The sequence below is a fragment of the Danio rerio genome, chromosome 6 (assembly GCF_052040795.2).
Source record: "Danio rerio strain M-AB ecotype USA chromosome 6, GRCz13ab, whole genome shotgun sequence".
NCBI lineage: Eukaryota > Metazoa > Chordata > Actinopteri > Cypriniformes > Danionidae > Danio > Danio rerio.
In genome coordinates, this window is record NC_141026.1 from 26,525,944 (window position 1) to 26,548,575 (window position 22,632).

At 33.2% G+C, this 22,632-nt stretch overlaps 2 protein-coding genes and 1 non-coding gene across 3 annotated transcripts in view; 1 reads left to right on the forward strand and 2 right to left on the reverse strand.

Annotated features, from left to right (window-relative positions):
- The first annotated feature begins 2,145 nt into the window (after positions 1-2,145).
- Positions 2,146-6,892, forward strand: LOC103911231 (exosome complex exonuclease RRP44). Its single transcript, XR_015944646.1, has 4 exons — positions 2,146-2,433; positions 5,497-5,543; positions 6,340-6,372; positions 6,455-6,892. It is a non-coding gene; the product is annotated as an exosome complex exonuclease RRP44 (transcript).
- A 2,023-nt stretch (positions 6,893-8,915) lies between these two features.
- Positions 8,916-11,550, reverse strand: LOC137490209 (protein FAM13A-like). Its single transcript, XM_087257201.1, has 7 exons — positions 10,935-11,550; positions 10,504-10,621; positions 10,219-10,425; positions 9,954-10,131; positions 9,629-9,755; positions 9,453-9,526; positions 8,916-9,310 (listed from the first exon to the last, which is right to left on the reverse strand). The coding sequence occupies exons 1-7, from the start codon at positions 10,953-10,955 to the stop codon at positions 9,148-9,150; spliced, it is 888 nt and encodes a 295-aa protein (XP_087113327.1). The 5' UTR covers positions 10,956-11,550; the 3' UTR covers positions 8,916-9,147.
- An 8,223-nt stretch (positions 11,551-19,773) lies between these two features.
- Positions 19,774-22,632, reverse strand: part of ephx4 (epoxide hydrolase 4) — a 34,395-nt gene continuing 31,536 nt past the window's right edge. Inside the window, exon 7 of the mRNA XM_087257200.1 lies at positions 19,774-20,751. Coding sequence (XP_087113326.1) covers positions 20,508-20,751 — 244 coding nt within the window. The 3' untranslated portion in view covers positions 19,774-20,507. The remainder of the gene's footprint in view (positions 20,752-22,632) is intronic.

Genomic DNA, 22,632 nt, shown 5'->3' on the forward strand with positions numbered 1-22,632 from the left:
ACGCTGTAGTGAAAATTTTACTCCAATTATAGAAAAAACTCATAAAAAACTTAATCAGTGGCTTCAAAGAAATATCTCTTTAAATGGAAGAGTGCTACTTACTAAAGCTGAAGGTCTATCCAGATTAATCTATGCCGCTTTGGTCTTGCAATTAGAAAACAAAATTTGTAAAACAATAGACAAGTTATTATTTAACTTTGTTTGGAGAAATCGTACACATCACATTAAGAAAACAGTTGTTAAGAACACCTATGAAAATGGAGGATTAAATTTTTTAGATTTTAATACATTAAATTGCACCTTTAAAGTTAATTGGATGAAACAATTTTTAAAGTGCCCCACATCGATTTGGAATTATATCCCTAATTATATTTTTTCACAGCTGGGTGGCTTGAACTTTCTCTCCCTGTGTCATTATAATATTGAGAAGTTACCTGTAAAGCTCTCGGCATTTCACAAGCAAATGCTTCTTGCTTGGTCTCTTATCTATAAACACAACTTTTCTCAACACTCTTTTTTTGTTTGGAATAACCGCAATATACTCTACAAAAACAAATCCTTATTTCTTCAGAGTTGGTATGATAAAAAAATTATTTTAGTTCATGATCTCTTTAATGAAAATGGTTTTTTGCTATCATATTATGAGTTCTTACAGAAGTTCGATTTTCCTGTCTCACCAAAAGAATTTGCCATTGTATTTGATGCTGTTCCTGCAGGAATTATTACACTGTTTAAAGGCTTGAACAGAACTCTATGTATCACACCATCTCTCTGTGATCCATTTGAAACAACAGTGGGCAAAGCTTGTCTTGTTCCAAATTCAACTAACAAATCAATCCGTATTTTATTTCAGAAAGAAGTTGTTGCAAAATCTTATGTTATTACTTACTGGAGCAATTTTACAAATATTTCAAACTGGAGAAAAGTTTGGCTTTTGCCACACAAATATCTTATTGTGAACAAAGTCAGAGAAGTGTCTTTTAAATTAATTCACAGATTCTACCCAGTGAGTAGCTATTTAAAAAGATTTAAATTAAATATTAACACAATGTGCACTTTCTGTAATTCAAAAGAAGAAACAACTGTACATTTATTTTGGTATTGTTCCTACACAAAAACATTTTGGGGTAACTTTTGCAAATTTGTAATTGAGTTTATATATTCCAATTTTTCTTTGCTTTGGGAAAATGTATTATTTGGTTTTATTGATACAGACAGTAGTACAGAAAAAGTGTTCTACTTCATAAATCTTTTACTTTTACTTGCTAAATATCATATCCATAAAAGCAAATTCTCCAATAATAAACCGCTTTTTAAGGTATTCATAAAAGAACTGAAACTTTGAAACACTTTCTGGTTCAGGAAACACTAAGGCTAGGAAAACATTATCTTGTCATGCCCTATTTAAAATTCCCCTGTAAACAGCGGTACTTTGTTTTGATTTACTTACACTATTAATATTGTATTTTTATTTTAAGCTTTACGTTATATGTATCTCCAATTTATTGTATTTTTTCCCCTTCTTTACTGTTTTATCCCCCTGGCATCTTTTATGTTCCTTATGTAATTCCTAATGTTTCATTATGCTGTAATAATTTACTGTTTAATAAAAAATAAAAAAAATCGTAGGAATTTTCGAGAGGGTGCTCGCTGCAGAGCCATTTGAGCAGAGCTGAGCTCCAGCGAGGGGGAGCATGAGCTGTCGCTCCTCCTCCTGTAAGCTGTTTTAATGCGTACACCAACCCCACCCCTAACCCTACCCCCAGTGACATCACTCGTAGAAGAAGCGCAAAAAAGGTGGAGCTCAAGCTTAAGCTCCCCCTCGCTGGAGCTCAGCTCTCCTCAAATGGCTCTGCAGCGAGCACCACTTGGAATTTTCCGCCATCTAGTGTTGAATAGAGTGAACATATCAGCTAACGTAAAATGACAGAAGATTAACATGCTCTAACTGCTTACAGCCTCCCAATAATTTACAGCATTTTCAAACACATTGTAAGCCATTTTATCGGCGCATGTGTGAGTTCAGCCAAATATTATAGAATACACTTAAAGTGACTCTGGTTCTTCGTTGTAAGTAAGACTAGGAACCTTTATCTCGCTGAATCACCCCGGAACAATTTAGAGGCGGCGCGCGGCTGCACACGCGGGTTCACTGTGTGCTGTGTTTTGGTGGAACGGCTCTTCAAAACCGCTGTCGCTACCATTAGCTTGACCATGTTCAAGTCCAAAACATTTGTAAAAAAGACCCGTTCTGGCGGAGTGTTGAAAATCGTACGGGAACATTATCTCCGAGATGACATCTGGTGTGGAAGTGAAGTTTGTAAGGAGTGCAAAGATGAAGCTCCGGTGCTGCAAGAAGAAACTTGTATAGAAAGCAACCTCTGCCCATATCCTCACTATTTAATCCCAGACACCAATGTGGTTTTACATCAGGTACATTCTGTTTTTTTTGTTGTTTTGTTTTGTTGTTTTATATGTGTAATTCACTTGTCTGTAGTTGAACCCCAACATTGTCTTCAGAATATCTGAAAAAGATATTGAATTAACGCTAGTCCGTTAACGTTAGACTTTTTGTGTTGTCATTGTATGACAAATTATCATGAGGAACCTTATGAAGCGGGGTTAAAAAATCTGTAACGTTAGTTGGCTTAAGGGCTTTAACGTGTACTTAAAAAAAAATATGACTGTTTTTTGTTATTTGTATTGTGTTTTGTTGTTTATAAAGGTTAATTAATTACGTTTTATTTATTTAACTTTAGTTATTAAAATAGGTCACTGCTTTAGTCAAAATTAAAACTGCAAAGTTTTAAATGCTGCATCAAATCATTTCCATAAAACAACAGTTTTGTTTAGGGCCCCCAAATATCGAGAAGTTCTTTACATATGAAGAAAGATAATTCATCCCCGTCTAGTGTTTGTGCCTTTCTCTCCAAAAGTTATAACAATAAAAATGTTGAAAATAAAATAGGTGCGGCACATTTGCTCAGTGGTTTAGCATGGTTGCTTCACAGCAAGAAGGTCGCTGGTTTTAGCCTCGGCTGGGTCAGTTGGTCGTAGTTAGGGTTGTAACGGTATGAATTTTTTACGGTATGATAATCGTCTAAAACAATACCACGGTTTGACGGTTTCGCGGTATACGGTATGTTACAAATGTTACAAAATAATAGAACAGTGAAGCAAATTTGACTTTTTCCAAATAATATATTTTCAGTTACTATAAACAACACCACTTACAATGAACAAATAAAAAAATAAGAAAATAATAAATAATGTGTCAAAGTCCAAATAAAGTCCAAATAAACATGGTGCAAATCCTCAGTAAAAAAAAATAGATATAAATATTTACTATACTATAAATAGTTACATAACGAAACTAGATTCAATATGGAACATCCTTAGGTTTTATGTGCCAGCATGGATATGGTTGTCTGTGGATATGGATTTGGATATGGTTGTCTGCAATGCAGACAAACAGCTGCACCTTCATTTGCGTCTTTTGAAAACAGCAAGAGCAGCAGTTCGTCTTTGCTGTGTCACTGTTTTGTCATGTTTCTGTGCTGATGTGCATGCAAAAGTACTTTTATTTATATTTTTTCTATTTTTTCTATACTTTCTATTTTTATTTAGCCGCGCATAAATGTATGCCTATCTCTCATTCTGTGTTGTTCAAAAAGCTCGTTTTTGGTCCACAAACAAAAGCGAAACCTATGCTTATTGGTTGTGATATAGCGAGTTTGAACCAATCTGGGCATGGAGGAGGGACAATGCATCAATGTATCGTGTCTGGTTTGTCCGGAGACACAGTGACGAGCGTTTCTTTGTCAAATCAGCGTGGTCAAATTTTGATGAAGTAACCGCACTGATTCCGGAGCCTCTGAAAGTCCGCGAATGTTATGTGATACAGCACTGGAAAGCTGAGATTCTCTTCTTTATGCCAATCTTTGAATTGTATGAATCGGATCAGCGGATCAAAAGTTATTAAACATTTAAGAGCAATACTTATTTTTAGCCGCGGGCGGTTGTCTCGGTCTTTAAGGGTTAAAACCGTTTATATGCAATTGTTCATGGTGTGATAATCGTGCACGTTCAAATCGTGGTAGACCGTCATACCGATATATTGTTACAACCCTAGTCGTAGTATATGTGTGTGAATGAGTGTGTATTTTTAAATGATTAGTTTTCTTAAAATGAATTTACAACTAACAATAATAAATATTTTTTTTAGATATAATTTTACTGCTGACTGCTCCATGATAGATCATTTATTTTGTAATATTATTATTATTAATACATTTCATTTATTTTATTTTTGGCTTAGTCCCTTTATTAATCTGGCGGAATGAACTGCCAACTTATCCATCATAAGTTTTTGCGCAGCACATGCCTTTCCAGCTGCAACCCATCTCTGGGAAACATCCATAAACACTTATTCACACACACACACTACGGACATTTTAGCTTACCCAATTCACCTGTACCGCTTGTCTTTGGACTGTGGGGGAAACTGAAGCACCCGGAGGGAAAACGCAGGGAGAATATGCAAACTCCCCACAGAAACGCCAACTGACCCAGCCGAGGCTTGAACCAGCGACCTTCATGCTGTGAGGCGACAGCACTACCTACTGCGCCACTGCGTCACCCATTACATATTATATTTGATTGTATATTAAATAATATTTAATTATGTTAAAATTGTATTTGTACGATGTTATATATAGTTTATAAGTATAATTTATACTTCTAGATATTTATTGGGGGGCCCCATTACCTGGGGCCCTAAGCAGGTGCTTACCTCGCCTATTGGTTAAATCAATAATGGTAAGAACAAGCACTGAAATGCCAACTAACCCAGCTGGGATTCAAACCAGCAAATTGCTTAGTGTGAGGTGACAGTGCTAACCCCTGAGCCACCATCTCACCCCATATTTAATTGTTAATAATATAAATATATTACACTGTGCAATAAATTCATTTGTTAATAATATCTATACTAAAATATTTATATATTATTTGACATTAAAAACAAAAACTATCTATACAAAGTATAATATATATATATATATATATATATATATATATATATATATATATATATATATATATATATATATGAAATAGCCAGTGTTTTGCTGAAATAACAGGAAACAGCATTTTAATGTAAAATGAGCAGGATTTGTATGAAATTGTGTAGTCTAAAGAATAAATTACAGTAATTTACTTTATGTAGCCATTACAGGTAGTAACTGTGATAATAAATGGTAAATTACTGTTCAACCATTACTGTCCCATCTACTCTGATGCTTTAAGGTGCTAAATATAGAATAGTGCATTTATCTTAATGCAGAAAACAATAATTTAGACATTGACACACACATACACAGGATGTCTGTCTTATTTTAAACAAAATTGTGAAAAAAAGTTTTCAAAATATGTTGGCCCTTTAAGGGAGCCAGGTGTTTGATTTGTTTACTTCTGAGTGCTCTGTTCTCTGTTTAGCAGTTCAGATGCAGAGTCTGGTGTTTTAATCCAAAAATCTACAATGAGTAAGTAAAATGTGTTCAAATGTTTTTCAGGGTTTCTAAACTAAGTCTGTGTATTAAGTTATATTGTTGTTGTCTTGAACTGTGTACTTGAGGGCTACATTGTTAGCTAGTTAGCCTCTCCTCATATAACTTTTTACATTACTTTCATTTAACTATATTTATTCATTGGATATTGCCTATTTCCATAATGTACTTTTTGGCAAATAAGCAGATTGTATACACATAAAAACCATTAAATTCCAATCTCCTCAGCTAGGTAGCTAATGTGAATCATCACAGGGATTCACAAACCTCTACTCTCAGGTCCTAAGTATTGCTAAGTATTTTTCAGAGCTGTGTTTCCAATTATCAATTCCTAAGGACAATAGAAATGTTTGTTTTCTTGAACATTTTTAAGTAAATAATAATACGATTAGATCCTTTGGGTTCTCTGTGTTGCCGACTTTTGTTTTGTTTTTTGTTTTTATAATTATTTTAAACTTTTTTTATTGAGTATTGTGTTTTTTGACAAACGTGTTTCTAACCAAATATACAGTATGTGTGTGTTGTTTTGAAATGCTATTTTGTTTTAATTATTTGAAACCTGAGAAAACTTTTTTTTCTTTTTGATCCTTTTTTGTTTTTAACCTTATATTAGTGTAACTTTGTATATCAGGATTCAAGTAATGCCACATTAGAGCTTTTTCAAAGGGATGTATTATACTATATATGAACGACATGCATTAAAAGGTGAAATAAAAAACTCTCTCTTAAACAACACTTCCATTTTATTATTATTATTATTTTTTTTTTGCAGAGGCTCAATAAAGTTGACTGAACATCAACTGAAGTAAGTGAAAGTGGTGTTTGTAGAATAAAGTGTTTCTTAAATAAATTCATAAATCAGGTTATTATTTTTTTTACTACTACAGGTTTGGAACAACATGAGGATCAGTGCTGAACGATTTTTTATTTTTTGCTTTGGATGGAGTTTGTTAAGTAATTATTGTATATTGTTTTTTATTTCATTATTATTATTTTTTTGCATTTGTGACTGTGATAAATGTTGGCAGTTGCTTAAATGTGGTCAAACTCAGTTCCTGGAGGGCTGCAGCCAGCAGAGTTTAGTTCCCACCCTGCTTCAACATTAACTGTAGATTTCTAATAATCCTCAATTAGTTGATCAGATGTGTTTAATTTGAGTTAACGCTAAACTCTGTGGCCCTCTGTAATATGTCAGATGATATTTAAATGTTTGACAACTGTGCTATATACACAGCATGTGTTGATTGCTTTAATTTTGTTGTACATTTTCTGTTTTATATTTGTTTGCTGCCAAAACAATAAAATACATGTGTCTGAACAACTGATATGCATTTTAACACTTAAGAATACTGATTAATTTTAGTAACACTACAATAACTATAAATGACATACCATTAATGTTTACGCAGTATAATCCTGTGAGTTGCAACACGACAGTACAGTAAGTAACTGTAAGCAGTCTCCAGTTAGTTACCGCTACTGCTCTATTACAGTAATTAACTGACAACACTGTTGCCAGCTACTCACTGTAATGGTTCAGTTACAGTAATTACCTGGCAACACTGTTGCCAGTTAGAAACTGTTTAGTTACAGTAATTCACTGGCAACACTATTGCCAATTACTCACTGTAACCAAACCATTACAGTGAGTAGCTGGCATATATATATATATATATATATATATATATATATATATATATATATATATATATATATATATATATATATATATATATATATATATATATATAAACAGGATTAAAAATATTAAGACCATTATGAATTAAATTTTCATAAAGGGCTAAAGGTTTTTAAATGGCCCAGATAGAAAAGATTTTTTTTTTGCCCTATCAAAAAATATTATTATTTAATACATTTGATAATGCAATAATAAATTAATAATAAAAATTCTCCCTTGAGAACACAGACCCACAAAATTCTCTTTTGTGAGTGTAGAGACAAACATGACACTCCACTGTGTCATTTTGATGGCTTCTGATAGCAACACACTCTGATACGGGTCTGGCTTTCTAATCCTGCTGCTCTAAATTGGAAAAAAAAACTGGACTGTTTCAGTTCACAGCATGTCTTTTAATATTGGTGAAGTCATTAAGGTGTAGATTTTAAGATGTAGATTATACATATTTTAACAAAAGTATCATATGGCCAAAGAGAGCACCATCACTCATTCTACAAGCACTTTCAGTGATTTAATTCTGGAACTGGCCTTGCTTTATCAAACATTAAATTTGTCGTCTTTGCCCTACAAAAATTATCAAATCATCATTTAGTACATTAAAGGTGTAGTAGTAACCATGTTTATTTATTCATTAGTGTATTGATTGCAATTTGTATAACCACACCTTTACAAATATGCTGTTTTAACATTAAATACACATTTGCATACAGTACCTAGAAAATTACATAAAATGCTATGAAATAGTATAATTAACATAATTAAAATATTGAATATATTAAATAAATAGCTAATTGTTTAATGTATATAAAATATATTTAATTGTTAAAATATATTAAACTTAGCAATAAATTCAAATGTAAATATTTATATTTCTATATTATACATTTACATGTCATTTGAAATTGAAAAAGAAATATCTATACAAATCATGATATATATATATATATATATATATATATATATATATATATTTATTTATATATATATATATATATATATATATATATATATATATATATATATATATATATATATTTATATATATATATATATTTATATATATATATATATTTATATATATATATATATATATATATATATATATATATATATATATATATATATATATATATATATATATATTTTTTTTTTTTTAACAATCTGCACATTAAACCTCTGAGAATAATTGACAGTCTCTTGTGTTACTCACTGTATTTTGAGGTAGTGGTTGCCATTTTACTTTACAATGGGATGTTTTAGAATTGATTATTTATTTAATTGACTTTTTTTATGTGTAATTTAAATAAACAGACTAATAAATGTTTACTGTGCTACAGTGTGTCTTTGTGTACAAATCAATCCCATGGCAAAGGTGACTAAGAACTTGAAAAAGTAGAAAAAAATGCATCAAAATATTAAAAGATAAAAAACTTTAAGTTTGCGCACTTAGTATGTAGTAAGTTACTGTTAATTTGTATTTATATTGTTATGTGAGTAAAGTTCTGATGTTAACTATTTTGTAATACATGTTTAATTTGTTGTGAATGTATTGAAAGATGTTAACATTTGAGTGCAGAAAAATCAACAACTTACAACATAACTAAACACAAAAGACTTTTAAAAAAAAAAGGAGAGAGACACTTATTGAATGAAGATGACAAGTTTTATTTCAATCAGCTTCAGAGTCAGAATCAGCATCTGCTTTGTCTTCATAATCATATGCGTGCATCGTCATCTATGGTGACCCTCACCACCCCTCATCATCTGTGGTGACCCTCACCAACCCTTATCATCTGTGGTGACCCTCACCAACCCTGTGTCTTTGGTCACCCTCACCAGCCCTTCACAAGCCCCGTTGTTTTCTGGTGACCTCACCAGCCCTCACTCTCTTCCAGTAAATCTCACTGTCTGCTGCGACTGCTGTAGACCATCTCCAGCCACATAGGATTCTTCAATCGCTTCCACTTTGCCAGTGCACTTTCTCCAAAAATGTGTTATTCTTCGTCTTAGACGCCCAAGTCGTCCAAATTTTGGTGACTTTGATCTTTCAAAGACAGACACATCGTAAGCATGAATATGGATAACTTGCAAGCACTCCACAATATGTTAATTGCCATAAACAATTTGTGTGAGTTTGTGATCTGACAAGCATCAGTCTGCTGTGCGTGTTTGTGTTTAACATATACCTGGTCTCTGTGAGAGGCAGCTGCTGGACACACTCAATAGTGGAGTCTCCTCCCGCCACAAACACATTGACAGCCTGCTCAAACACAAAATACATCTTTAAGTGTCTCACAAACCAAAATAATTATCATCATCGTTTTCAACACACAGATGTCATCAATTGAAAGTATATACTCACTGGTGAGTTGCTGGCAGATTCATAAGTGTACATGTTGGGAAGTAGATGTTTAAGGTTGTCCAGCATGTACTCAGTAAAGCTGATCCACATCTCCTGCTCCTCAAGCATTGTGGGCCCTTGAGGAACACTGCACATGCAGATAACCAAACATGTCACATTAATAAATGCACCAGACATCTTACTTGTATGATTGACAGCTCTATCAGACTGCTCTGTCGTTTCAGATTCTAAATATTGGAGCATGTAAGACCCTTCAGTCCAGAAGATATGTGCTCTGAAGTACACACAACATCAGCTGATTACAGATATAAAAGTAAACACTTACTGAAAGATGATTGGACCAAACACTAAGGACAGGTTGGTGGTGCTCATTCTGTTGACACCTCTTTCAGCAGCCACATGGGACAGGAAGAAAACCAAATAGCAGAGGAGGTTGAAATTTTCCTCTGGAAGGCTGTCCAGGATTTTCTTCACTGCTCGGTGACGTTTGCTCAGTTTGAACACTGCAAGATAACATATTAAAAGAATTTTAGAATTTGATAGAGCAAGTACATTAAATGTTCACTAATCAGCATTTGTACTACACTTACTCCTGAACACCTTCAGTAGCTCGATCATGAGTGGTGCTGGAATAAGACCACCGGGAAGCAATTTGAGGAAATGCTTTAAAACAGAGGCTGAGGAATGAACATCCTCACTGTTCAGCTCTGGAAAGCCTCCACGATCAAAACATCTCCTTAGCTCATACTGGCGCACAATTGCACCATCAACCCTGAACAGGCCACTTGTACTGAGGCCTAAAAACAAACACATATTTTACAAATACAGTCTCAGCATACGTGACTTGGAAACACTTTCAAATACACAGTACTCACCATGCTTCTCCAGGAAGCCCACTAAATGTGTGAGGAGCAAAGGAAGACCCTGCCTCATCTGACCGGTCTTCCTTAGATGAGGTAAGGGCACACCAAACACCTTGCTAGGTGTTTCCTCCTGCACAAGAAAGAGAATTACAAATGAGAAATAGTGTACATACCCAGCTGACTAGTATGTTAGTAACTTTAAGTGTATGAGGAAAAATAAAATGTATTAGGCCTATTTTTCTCCATACACACACACACACACACACACACACACACACACACACACACAAACACACACACACACTTAAAGGGAAAGTAATGCTAAATCACTTAATAATGAAGACAATACATTGATAATTGATAATTTAATAAAAATTCTTTACTGAACAGTAAACATTTGTGAATTCACTATTATTCTATATGTGTGCAAATCGAATACTTACACACACTGATAAAACTCCCATTATGGGGGTTTTGCCGAATATGAACCAATCCGAGGGGTGTCCGAAGCCGTTTGTCAAATACAGAAAAGGGTCGTTACCGAGAATCCAAAACCGAGTGAAACGCAAATCCAAAGCCGTAGTCGAAGTCCGAAAAAAGTGTCAAAAACCGAGAGTCGATAACCGTAATCAATAGCAAAAATCGCAAACCGCACAAACACCACTACACCAACAAACGCCTGAACACCCAACAAAGAATTTCAATAAAGAATGTTCATATAAACCTGCCGCGGCTCTCACGTCATTGAAGCGCGTTCTAAATAGAATCTTAGAAATTTGTAATGTTTTAAAAACTGCACATACAAGTTAAGCTAAAAAAAACTACTTACAATGATGAAAGGCAAACGAAAAGTTTTAGTCAATAAAAATTTAAACAAACTGCTTATAGTTTTCTCATATAAAGTGAAAGTCGCCAAAATTTCCAACATATAGGCTGTTATTTTATTTGTGGCAGATTCATTTACAAAACAGCTAGAAAAATAACATAGGCCTATATTCATGTAAACAAAGTTCACAAGGCTGAACAAAATATATAAAAGCTAAAAATAAATAATATAGTAATCTTTAAGATCATTTTTATAATTTATATAATTAAGTTTTTCAATGTATTGTTTACATATAATATTAACATAACATCTTCAAATGAAATAATGTTACTACACAATTATGCTTTTACCAAACAAGTGAAAATAATAAAAAAATAATGTTTTAAAATATTTTTACAATTTTATTTAAATTATATATTTGATAATATTTTAAACGGCATTGGTAAAGTATGAAAATATACATCATTTACTATTTAAGTTGTAATAAATGTAAGATAGCCTACATTTTCAAGGTAAGTTATCACTTCAGTGTAAATATGTTATAATTATCTCTCATGTGCCTTAATTTTATGGGTTTGTTCTGGGCGGGCATGGGATGTCGAACGTTTAATTTAGTTTAAGCTGAATTTAAATTCTAACATACCTTCTCAATACTAAAGCTCTATTTTGTTCTAGATCATTGATATTTTTTGGAAAAGCAAAATTCAAATTTGGTCCTCAGCGTAGGTCCAACTTGTCTCCCTATTTATTATTATAGGCTACACATAAAAATAACTAGTAACTGCCAGATAACTATCACCTGTGTCACCCTTAAACCCTTTCAAGTGTCGTCTCCGATTCGCGACGCGCTCCATATTGATAAACAGATTCTGTTTCTCAAACGGATTCTGTACCCGTGATTTAAAGCAGAGCAAAAGTCTGGGTTTTGGGTGCGTGTTTTAACAGACATATACACATAATTAATAATATTAATATCTAAAGATGTTGATCTTGGTGAGTTTTTTTTTTTCAAAGTAATTTCGTCCAAATGAGTTAGGAAAGCAGTCGAATGCTTTCATTGTAATGTTAGATGTGTGTATTTTTAAAGTGACACCTGTTATTTAATGTAATCAAACGAAAAAAAATTCTAAATAAATCATTAATTCTTTGCTCTTTGTACATTATGTGTACGTTACAGTGAAGAAACGGCTACTGAGTCATTACAATACATTTTAATAAGCGGAACTGTTTGTTAATTTATTTGCTGCTGATGTATACTATTTATTTGTTCTTTTGTAAATAATAATAATAATAATAAAACATATTACTGACCATTTGACTGTTAATTTACAATGAAACAGCTCCAAATGAGCATATTTAGTAATTTGGGGATTTTTGTAAAGGGGGTTGGGGGAATCCTTTATTATGGTGGGCATATCCCTTATTTTCACATACCAATGACTGGCATGTGTTAGTATGTATTTCATAGTTGAATCACTTTACAGAGCATCCACATATTCAAATAAGCAAATAAAAGTAAAACAATTTTTATTTTATTTTATGTTGATTGTTGTTCTTTTTTAATGCTTTTATTTATTAAAATAGAATAATTTATTTTAAAAAAATATTGTTTGATTAATTGATGAACTTCCAGTAAGTTCTTCAGACAAAATAATTATATATTGTTATCTTAAAGTGTTTTATTGTAATTCCTTGTGTTATTATTTAAAATTGTATTCAACATAAATCATTTTATTTTTGGCATTTTTAAAAGAATTAATAGCATTTCATTTAATCTCTCATTATCACCTCACTTTGAAAGAAATAAAATCTAACATTTTTGTTTTATTTTGATTGACTTTATCATTTTTTTTGTGCATTTTTACTGTTTGCATATTGTTTAAATAATATTTTTGTTTTTCTCATAAAGGATTTATTTCATTATAAGCATTTTATCTGAAGAACTTCTTGTTAATAATTTTTCAATTATTTTTATTGCTTTTTTAATTCCATATATTTGTAAAATTTAATTTCAATAAAATTATTTTAATTAATCTTTTTTATTTTATTAGTATTTTCACTCACAACTCCCAGTTGCACTGCTGTATTCATCCAAGTTATTTTAATTTAAAATACATTTAATTTAAAACATTTTTGTTTTGTTCTTGACTATTTTGACACAGACATATCTAGAAAAATTAAATATTCAATATTATCTAATGGGCAGTGGATAGCACTGCCGCCTCACAGCAAGAAGGTCGCTGGTTCGACCTCGGCTGGGTCAGTTGGCATTTCTGTCTGCAGTGTGTGTGTCTATGTGTGTAAGTGAACTTTCTAGCAACATTGTGTGTGACTCATCCCAGAAAGGCTTGAATTAACTCCACAACAAATACATCAAATAATCATTGGAATAGGTCTTACTGTACTTTTTTCACAAACGTTACATGATATCTGCTTCCTTCATGTCTGTCTGACACTGTATACAAATAATCTGGTATTTGTTTTGAGCTGAAACTTTACAGACACATTCTGGAGACACAAAAGACTAATCTTAAATCTTAAAAAGGGCTAAAATACGTGCCCTTTTAATGTTTCTGTAAGTTTATTTGTTTAGCCTATTTGATTTATTTTCTGTTTTTGTCCTTATTATTTTCACTGTAGAATAAAGGCACAATTTCTCTAATAAGGATCAGTTGCTGCTGGATGCTTATAAGTATTTCTTGTAACTTTCTTGTAGACCAAATACTATTGTTTTATGCTTTATTCATATGTTGCCATTTTGTTTAACAAAAGTAGTTTAAAGTTGTGACTCAATTGTGACATCATGACTCATTTGCTCATCCTCCAATGACGATTGGACTCAGGGTGGGGTTTTGGAGCACACATGCTTTGAAAAAATCATACATTTCCATACAAATGAAATTTTATCAATTTGTACAAATTAGCAACTTTTTTTTACTATACATGAAATAATTATGTTTCTTTGTGAGATTAGGCTGGAATGCAAACACCAGATTGAGGTTTTATGAAGCAAAATAATCTATGAAAGAACTGAACATTATTTGCTTACAGTTCACAGCCCCTGTAAACGGCCTACATGCACGACAGCCTGGAGCACATTTTATGAATCACAAAGAATGTGGATTCAGCTCAAAATTGTGCTTAATGTTCTGCTGAAGAAGGGGAAAAAACTATTTATTGCATGGCCTGTCTTGAGCAATTAAAACAATTAAGGTCACATGCAGGCTAATCTGTATGCTACTTTCCTAGACAAAGTTAACAATGAGGTATAAATAAATGAGAAATACTTTTTTCTAAATATGGCTCTGTTTCAGCATGGCTGTGATTGCCTAAGGTATTGACCTGCACCTTCAGCTGCTGATAGTGTAACAAATACTTCTGTTACTCATTGAAAAATTAGGACTTTAGAACTAGTTATGATGGAATGCTGAGATGCTTCACTGGGTAATTGACATGCATGTTCATGACCTAATTATGCCTTATAAGCAAACAATGAATGTGCTCATGTAAATGCTTTGTTTAAGGTCATAAAACATGAACTGATCATCATTGTTTCCTCATTCCAGTTTCACCCAGCATGTAAACAAAGTGTTGGGTGTATTAAGTAACAAATTAACCAGTTACTATAATTAAATTACAATACTTACCCATTAAAAAAAGTAAAATAAGCAATTACCTGTCAAAACACTTTTTTTAAGCTCTACAAAAAGCTTAATCCAAATTAAATGGATCACCCAATTCTCGGTCAGCACGAATCCAAAATGTTCCCAGATTTAAGAATCGGTTTTCCAACAACATTCTTGGTTGAACTTGAACTTGCTGAATCCAGCCTAATGTTATATGTTATATTCTAACAGAAATATATATATATATATATATATATATATATATATATATATATATATATATATATATATATATATATATATATATATATATATTGTTTTTTTATTTTTTTATTTTGCAAACATGTTGAAACTGTATTGTTAAAGACATCAGGTAAGAGGTTAACGTCATTTTTTTTTTATTCTACAGTTCAGTATAGAAGAATATGGCATACGGCGCTGAAGACCTTTTCTTTATTTTCATCAGTTTCTAGCAAGGTAAGGGGTTTTTCATGAATTAGAATTGTTTTGTTATATTTCTTTCTTTTGTTTGGCTCCACTATTGTCCCCTTACTCGAGTTTAACTAATTTTTGTTTGATACTTTGTTTGAATTTGTCACTTTATTATATTCTTTTAATTATTGTAAAAAATTATAGTTTTTTTATGTATTTGGACAATATTTTAGTTTCACTTTGTACTTTAAGTCACTTGTGATAAAAAATAATAATATTAATAGTAAAAAAAAACATGTGTTTAAGTTGGTTCAATTATTTAGAGACAAGTGACGTCAACCTCAGCGGGCAGCAGGGGGTGTGAGAGTACTGTGATACGCTACAAGAGTTTCCCGATACATATCGTGGTTGGTGTATCGCGATATTTTGGTTCGGTTTGTAATATCATACACCCCTAATAAATACTGTAAATAAATTCACAATTTATGTATTGACCTTATTCTAAAATGCGGAAGTGCGCCTGTTTTCGCGATTGTCTTAGAACTTCCGATTCAGTCGCCTATGGGAGAAATGACTAGGAATAATAAACGGCAGAAAACGGTCAAACTACTTGCTCAACAAACAAATGTTTGCATGACTACACAGACCAAGTAGCATAATATAATAAGGAAATATTAAATTGCAACATCAAGCAGTGTAACGAGCAGTTTTTAACGTCAAAAAATGAATGGAAGTGAATGTGACCGGAAGTCGCGAGACAAAAAGATTCAAATGGCAGCGCCCGCTCGACAGCTGAGAATAAGGTGAATAAATCAATTCAGAGAGGCAGAGTAATTGTATTATTTATTATACAAACACACAGTTGCTTAATAATTCCAATTTTCAACTAAAGAAAGTTACATTTGTCAGGTAATTACATGTTTAAAGTAACAATCAAAATTAAAAAAATAAAAAATAAAAACATCTGTAACCATCTGTAAATATGTAATTCTTCACATGTTACAAAATGTATTTCTACAGAAAAGAACACAACAATACATATTTGGAAAAAACAATAACCACTGACTTTCATAGAATTTTTTATTTTTTTACCTTCCTAATAGTCCTCTGAATATATATTTTGGAAACATAAATTGAGTAAGACAATAGTTCAGGATTGTGAACTATGGTGCATTGGTTTGAAACATCCGCTGTTTGTTGTTAAACTATATTTGATTGTTTGACCATTTGTAATTAAATATGCTTAAATATGATTTTTTTAAACAGTTATGTTTGACTCATATGTAAACAATAAAAAGAGTTTAACTTGAACACAGGGAGACCATGCAACTCCACACGGAAATACCAACTGACCCAGCCGAGGCTCGATCTAGCAACCTTCTTGCTGTGAGGTGATTGTGCTACCCACTGCGCCACCATGATGCCCCTATTGTGGAATGACATTTATTTTTTTTATATACATAGTAACTGGGGAGTTTGCATGTTCTCCCTGTGTTTGCATGGGTTTCCCACATAGTCCAAAGACATGCGCTATAGGTGAATTGAATTATCTAAATTGCCTAAAATGTATGTGTGTAAATGCAAGAGTGTATGGGTGTTTCCCAGTCCCCGCTGCGTAAAAAATATGCTGGATAAGTTGGCGGTTCATTCTGCTGTGGTGACCCCTGACTAATAAAGGGACTAAGCTGAAAAGAAAATAAATGACTGAACATAGTAATTATAAAAGTAATTTAAATACAACTTCAATGATGCAATTAGTTATTAATTGCATTTTTTAAGTAATTTACCCAACGTTGATGCATGTAAACAATTGGTTTTCTGAAAAGTGCACCTGTGATATGAGGCAGGAAAGCATTCTAAAAAAGCATTCTGAATTTAAGTGCATCCAAACAAAGAATGTTTTGCAGTAAAGGACAAAAACAGAAAACTTGGCTGTGACATCTTCACAGGAAAAAGCAAAACTGTTTGACCAAAGACACAGACGTAGAGACAATGGATGGCAGAGTCGGCCTCAAGCTTATTTCACACATGAAGATCCAATTTATGGCTATTCCCCAAAGGGAGCACACATGCACATCAGGTCCCCGCACACAGTGCCCAGGTCTGCCTTGTTTTTACATGGCACACTTGTTTCTGCTCTTTTCCTCCAGGAAAAACCAGTGCCTACCTCTTTTTCACAGGCAACACCTGTGCCCTTGTTTCTTCACTGCGAGCATGTGAGCTTTTCCCCCTTAGTTTATTTATTTATTTATTTTTTACAAAAAAATAAAGGCAGTTTATTTGAAGACCCTTTGTGTTATATTTGATAGGGTCTTTATGCTGTTTCACATCCATGAATAAATATATTTACATACACACACATATATATATATATATATATATATATATATATATATATATATATATATATATATATATATATATATATATATATATACATATATGTAGTTGAAGTCAGAATTATTAGCCCCCTTCAAATTTTTTTCTTATCTTTTACATATTTTCTAAATAATGTTAAACAGAGCAAGAAGTTTTCATAGTATGTCGGATAATGTTTTTTTTCCTCTGGAAAAAGTCTTATTTGTTTTATTTCAGCTAGAATAAAAGCAGTTTTAAATTATTAGACCCTTTAATCTATATATTTTCTCGATAATCTACAGAACAAACCATCATTATACCATAACTTGCCTATTTACCCTAACCTGCTTAGTTAACCTAATTAACCTAGTTAAGCCTTTAAATCTCACTTTAACCTGGATAAAAGTGTCTTGAAAAATATCTAATAAAATATTATTTACTGGCATCATGGTAAAGATAAAATAAATCAGTTATTAGAAATGGGTTATTAAAACTATTATGATTAGAAATGCATAGAAAAAATCTTCTCTCCCTTAAACAGAAATTGGGGATTAAATAAACAAGCGGTCTAATAATTCAGGGGCTAATAATTCTGACTTCAGCTGTATATTCAGTAAAATATGCAGCATTTTTTAAAATATTCCAAATGTCTTATAATAGAATATTACTATTGCCATCGTTGCATGTAATTTACTTATTAATTTATAATAAGTCTTTCGGATGAGACGTTAAACCGAGGTCCCGACTCTCTGTGGTCGTTAAAAATCCCAGGATGTCCTTCGAAAAAAAGTAGGGGTTTACCCCGGCATCCTGGCCAAATCTGCCCACTGGCCTCTGTCCATCATGGCCTCCTAACCATTCCCATATTCCAATTGGCTTCATCTCTGTCTCCTCTCCACCAATCAGCTGGTGTGTGGTGTGCGGTCTGGCGCAAAATGGCTGCCGTCGCGTCATCCAGGTGGATGCTGCACACTGGTGGTGGATGAGGAGATTCCCCACCATTGTGTAAAGCGCTTTGAGTGCCCAGAAAAGAGCTATATAAAATGTAAGGAATTATTATTATTATTATTAATTATTATTATACAAATGATTAATGAATGTGACAATTCATGAAGATATCCAAAAGACACTAGTATTATATTAAAGGATTCTGATTTATACCTTCCGATTTGTCTCAGCATGGATCAACGTTTACCCTTTTCTCATCATCCTGTTTCTCATAATTTTGATTAAATATGATTATTTGAATGAGTATTTAACTTTGAATTGATTTTAACTAATGGATAAGTTAACACACTTCTTTATGTAAGAATGTTCAGTGCATTTCCCTGTCTCTTTATAACTATTGTCATGAGCCACTAAACAAGGTCAGAGGTCGCAAAGACCTTGAGTGGAACTGAGGGCTGAAGACTGGAAGCAACTGTTTCTATTGTTATTTTTATGAGTTAATGCTATCTAAAACAGGGGTCACCAACCCTGTTCCTGGAGAGCTACCTTCCTCCAGAATTCAGTCCCAACCCTGATCAAACACACCTGAACCAATTAATAGTACCTAAAGCAGCCCTTGATAATTACAAACAGGTGTGTTTGGTCAGGGTTGCAACTGAAATGTGCAGGAAGGTAGCTCTCCAGGAGCAGGGTTGGTGACCCCTGATCTAAAAGGTCTAAAGTGATTTTGCGTTTTTTACGGTTAATTCTTTTAAAGTGGTTTGTTGCTTCAAACTACCATGATAAAATGTTTTGAAAACTTTAGCCATGAAGATCATTTCTGCAGGAGTGGCATAGGATGTAGTGAAGATGGCAACTCTTAAGCGTCATTAAACTGCACCTTTGTTTGTTGTGAATATTTGCCCTCTAGTGGGGAAAATTACACACTGTGAATTTAAGTGTGTACAAATTCTGTATCAAGTTTCCTGAAAACATTATTGTCACATGAAAATGGTTGGTTAGATTGAAGTGTAAGGATTTTCTATTCCAGAGAAAGACTATAGGGTTGTAGATTCACATCAATATCCAAACATAAAAGAAAGTGCAAGTCAGTGAGTTCCGGCAATCATTTATTTGCTTATAAAATCAAAATGGCGCAGTGCTGGTTCTACTGTTAGATGCAGTTTTTAGGAAGAGATACAAAAAAGTGTACAATATTGAAACATCACTTTGTTTTATCATACAGTAAGATCAAAATAATGACATTCTCAAATATTTAAGCCATATATATATATATATATATATATATATATATATATATATATATATATATATATATATTAAATACAAAAAAAGAAGAACAATACTTTCCACTATAAGACAACACTACCTGATAGAGAAGTGGAGGGGGTTTAGGACCCCTGTATTTTGTGTTATAGAGAGTAGCAAAACTCATGATACAAATGGCTCACAACCCAGAGCTCTGTCTCAGAAAAACATGGCACATCTTTTATGTTGCAAAATGGTATGTCAAAAGGCACCACACAATACAATTTACAGACATTTTGCAACACACTTTTAAACACTATCACCAAGAACCCTTAAGGCGAATGTCATGTGCAAACTTGAGAAAAAAAAAAAACTGATTGAACACACTACTCTCTATTCAACCCCTCCAATTAAAATGTGCTTTTATTCTGTTCCTCTTCACTGAAGGTTGAATCATCTCTATATCTTAGATGTATCAAATTTAAAACGACGATTGCATTAAACATTACATTGGTTTGTGTTCACAGGCATTTTTCTGGTCCCCTCTGTAGACGAGCTCTAGAGGGAGAAGGACCCCATTATAAGTTCCTGTAGTTTTTCCGGCCTTCTCCCTCCTTGATGAAAGTCCATATGAGTTTATTGACGATGTCGGGCTGGTCCTGCTGAAGCCAGTGACTGGCTCCAGAGATGATGTTGAGGCGGAAAAGGTTTCTGATGTACAGACGGCAGGCTTCGGCCATGTCCTGCTCCAGGAACGCGTCTCTTTCTCCCCATAACAGCAATACTGGAGACTTCACTTCACTGTGACTCAGTGGGAGGACACTGCAGGATATAAATAAACACATCACATTGGGAATATGTGCATTAGCTGACATTTTTGTGAAACAGCAAGTACATACTTTAGCATACGTATGACTGCAGTTCTCTACAAGATAGCATGATGCCAACAACTTTTGTTCCTTTTCACACTAATGATATGAGACTTAGCATACGCATGCGCTTGACGAAGAAGTATACATCAGCCTTTATTATCCCATTTAGGGAAACTAAAAATGCAGCAATGTGCCATAACACAGGTGAAGTTCCATGTACACGTAACCAAATTATTACCACAAAACATAAAAAAAAATAATTTTTAGATGAATCCCCCTCCCTGCTGGACTTTAATGACCTAATGGCCACCATTATAAAAGAATTTCTAATTTGGTTTGTCCTGCCTATAGGAACTCTAAAACGACGTCCTGATGGCAGCAGCTAAAACGGTTGTTGATTACGGTAAAATTATCAATGGACCAGTTTAGTTAAACTGCCATTTTCACAAGGCTACACAACCTATGCTTATCTGACAGACTCAAATTACCGTCCCAAGCTACAATACAGAAAGGTAAAACAGATTCAATAAATTGTTTATAAATCAGTGTCATCATAGAGGTGCAAAACCTAAAAGATCTAAGTTTCCTCAGAAAGAACAGTCTTTTTTACAGACAGCCTGGGTGTTAGGGTGAAATGTCAACATGTTGTCGATAACAACCCCTAGATATTTATGGCTGTCAACAATTTTAACCTGCTGGGGGTACTGGAAGCCTTCCTGTAATCCAACACCAGCAGTGGTGGAAATAGTACTGAAAAATCATACTCAAGTAAAAGTACCATTACTTGCCCAAAAGTGTAGTGCAAGTAAAGGTATCTCTTGTAAATATTACTCAAAGTATAGTAAAAAGTTACCCTTTCAAAAGTACTCAAGAGTAGTGAGTATTGAGTATTACTGTAAAAAGCTGATGTGTTAACATGCATGTGTAAATGTACATTCTGTAGTGCATTTAGTGATTGTTTAGTGAATTTCAGTCATCATACAGTAGCCATCCGTCATCTTCTAATCAGTAAAATACAGTCTAAACATCTCTGGGTCATTGATTGTAAAGATTTTGGACATCTTCTTGGACACTATTAATGCTTTTCCAACCGTTTGCTGCATTTATAAAGTCGTGAGGTTGTTCAGTATGATGCAATGTACTTTCTATGTGCGATTTGATTGGACAGGAATCACAGGGCTGATTTTATACTCAGCCAATCCACGTAGACATGAAAAAATAAAGTAGTGACTGCACGTTGAAGAAAAATAAAATTATTATTAAAGTAAAAGTACCGATACTGCACTAAAAATGTACTCAAAGGAAAGTAAAAGTACAAGTTTTACAAGTACAAGTGTACAAGTGTATAAGTAAAACTTCTCAGTAAATTACAATTTCTGAGAAAAAATCATTAGTTACTTTACAACACTGATTACCATGTCTTAATGTGAAGTAAATACTTCCACCACAAGACAATGCCCCAAATCCTGATCGTGGAGGAGACTCACCAAATTATCAGCATATTTTATGTCATAACCGTTTCCATACATACTCCAACAATCATTAGTATACATGTTGAACAGAAGAGGAGAGAGGCAACAACCCTGAGGGGACCCAGTGGAACACTACTGAAAGTCAGAAAGCGCACCATTGACTCTGACACACTGCAGATATCCTACTAAACATATCCAGAATCCATCCACAAATATTAAGATCCCAGTTAAAAAGAGAAATTAGTTTCTCAACCAACAAATGCAGCTTCATAGTATTAAAAGCAGAAGATAATTATTTGGCACTGCGTGATTTGTGAAAAAAGCATGATATCTTAGTCACGTCTTTTTTATTCTTAAAT

What these genes read in the sequence shown, in the direction of transcription:
- LOC137490209 (XM_087257201.1), bottom strand. Translation starts at nt 10,955, where the DNA reads ATGGGAGTTTTATCAGTGTGT. An exon ending in GCTACTGAAGGTGTTCAGGA is followed by an intron (nt 10,132 to 10,218) that starts GTAAGTGTAGTA and finishes GTTATCTTGCAG; the next exon opens with TGTTCAAACTGAGCAAACGT. An exon ending in AATCTGCCAGCAACTCACCA is followed by an intron (nt 9,527 to 9,628) that starts GTGAGTATATAC and finishes GTGTTTGAGCAG; the next exon opens with GCTGTCAATGTGTTTGTGGC.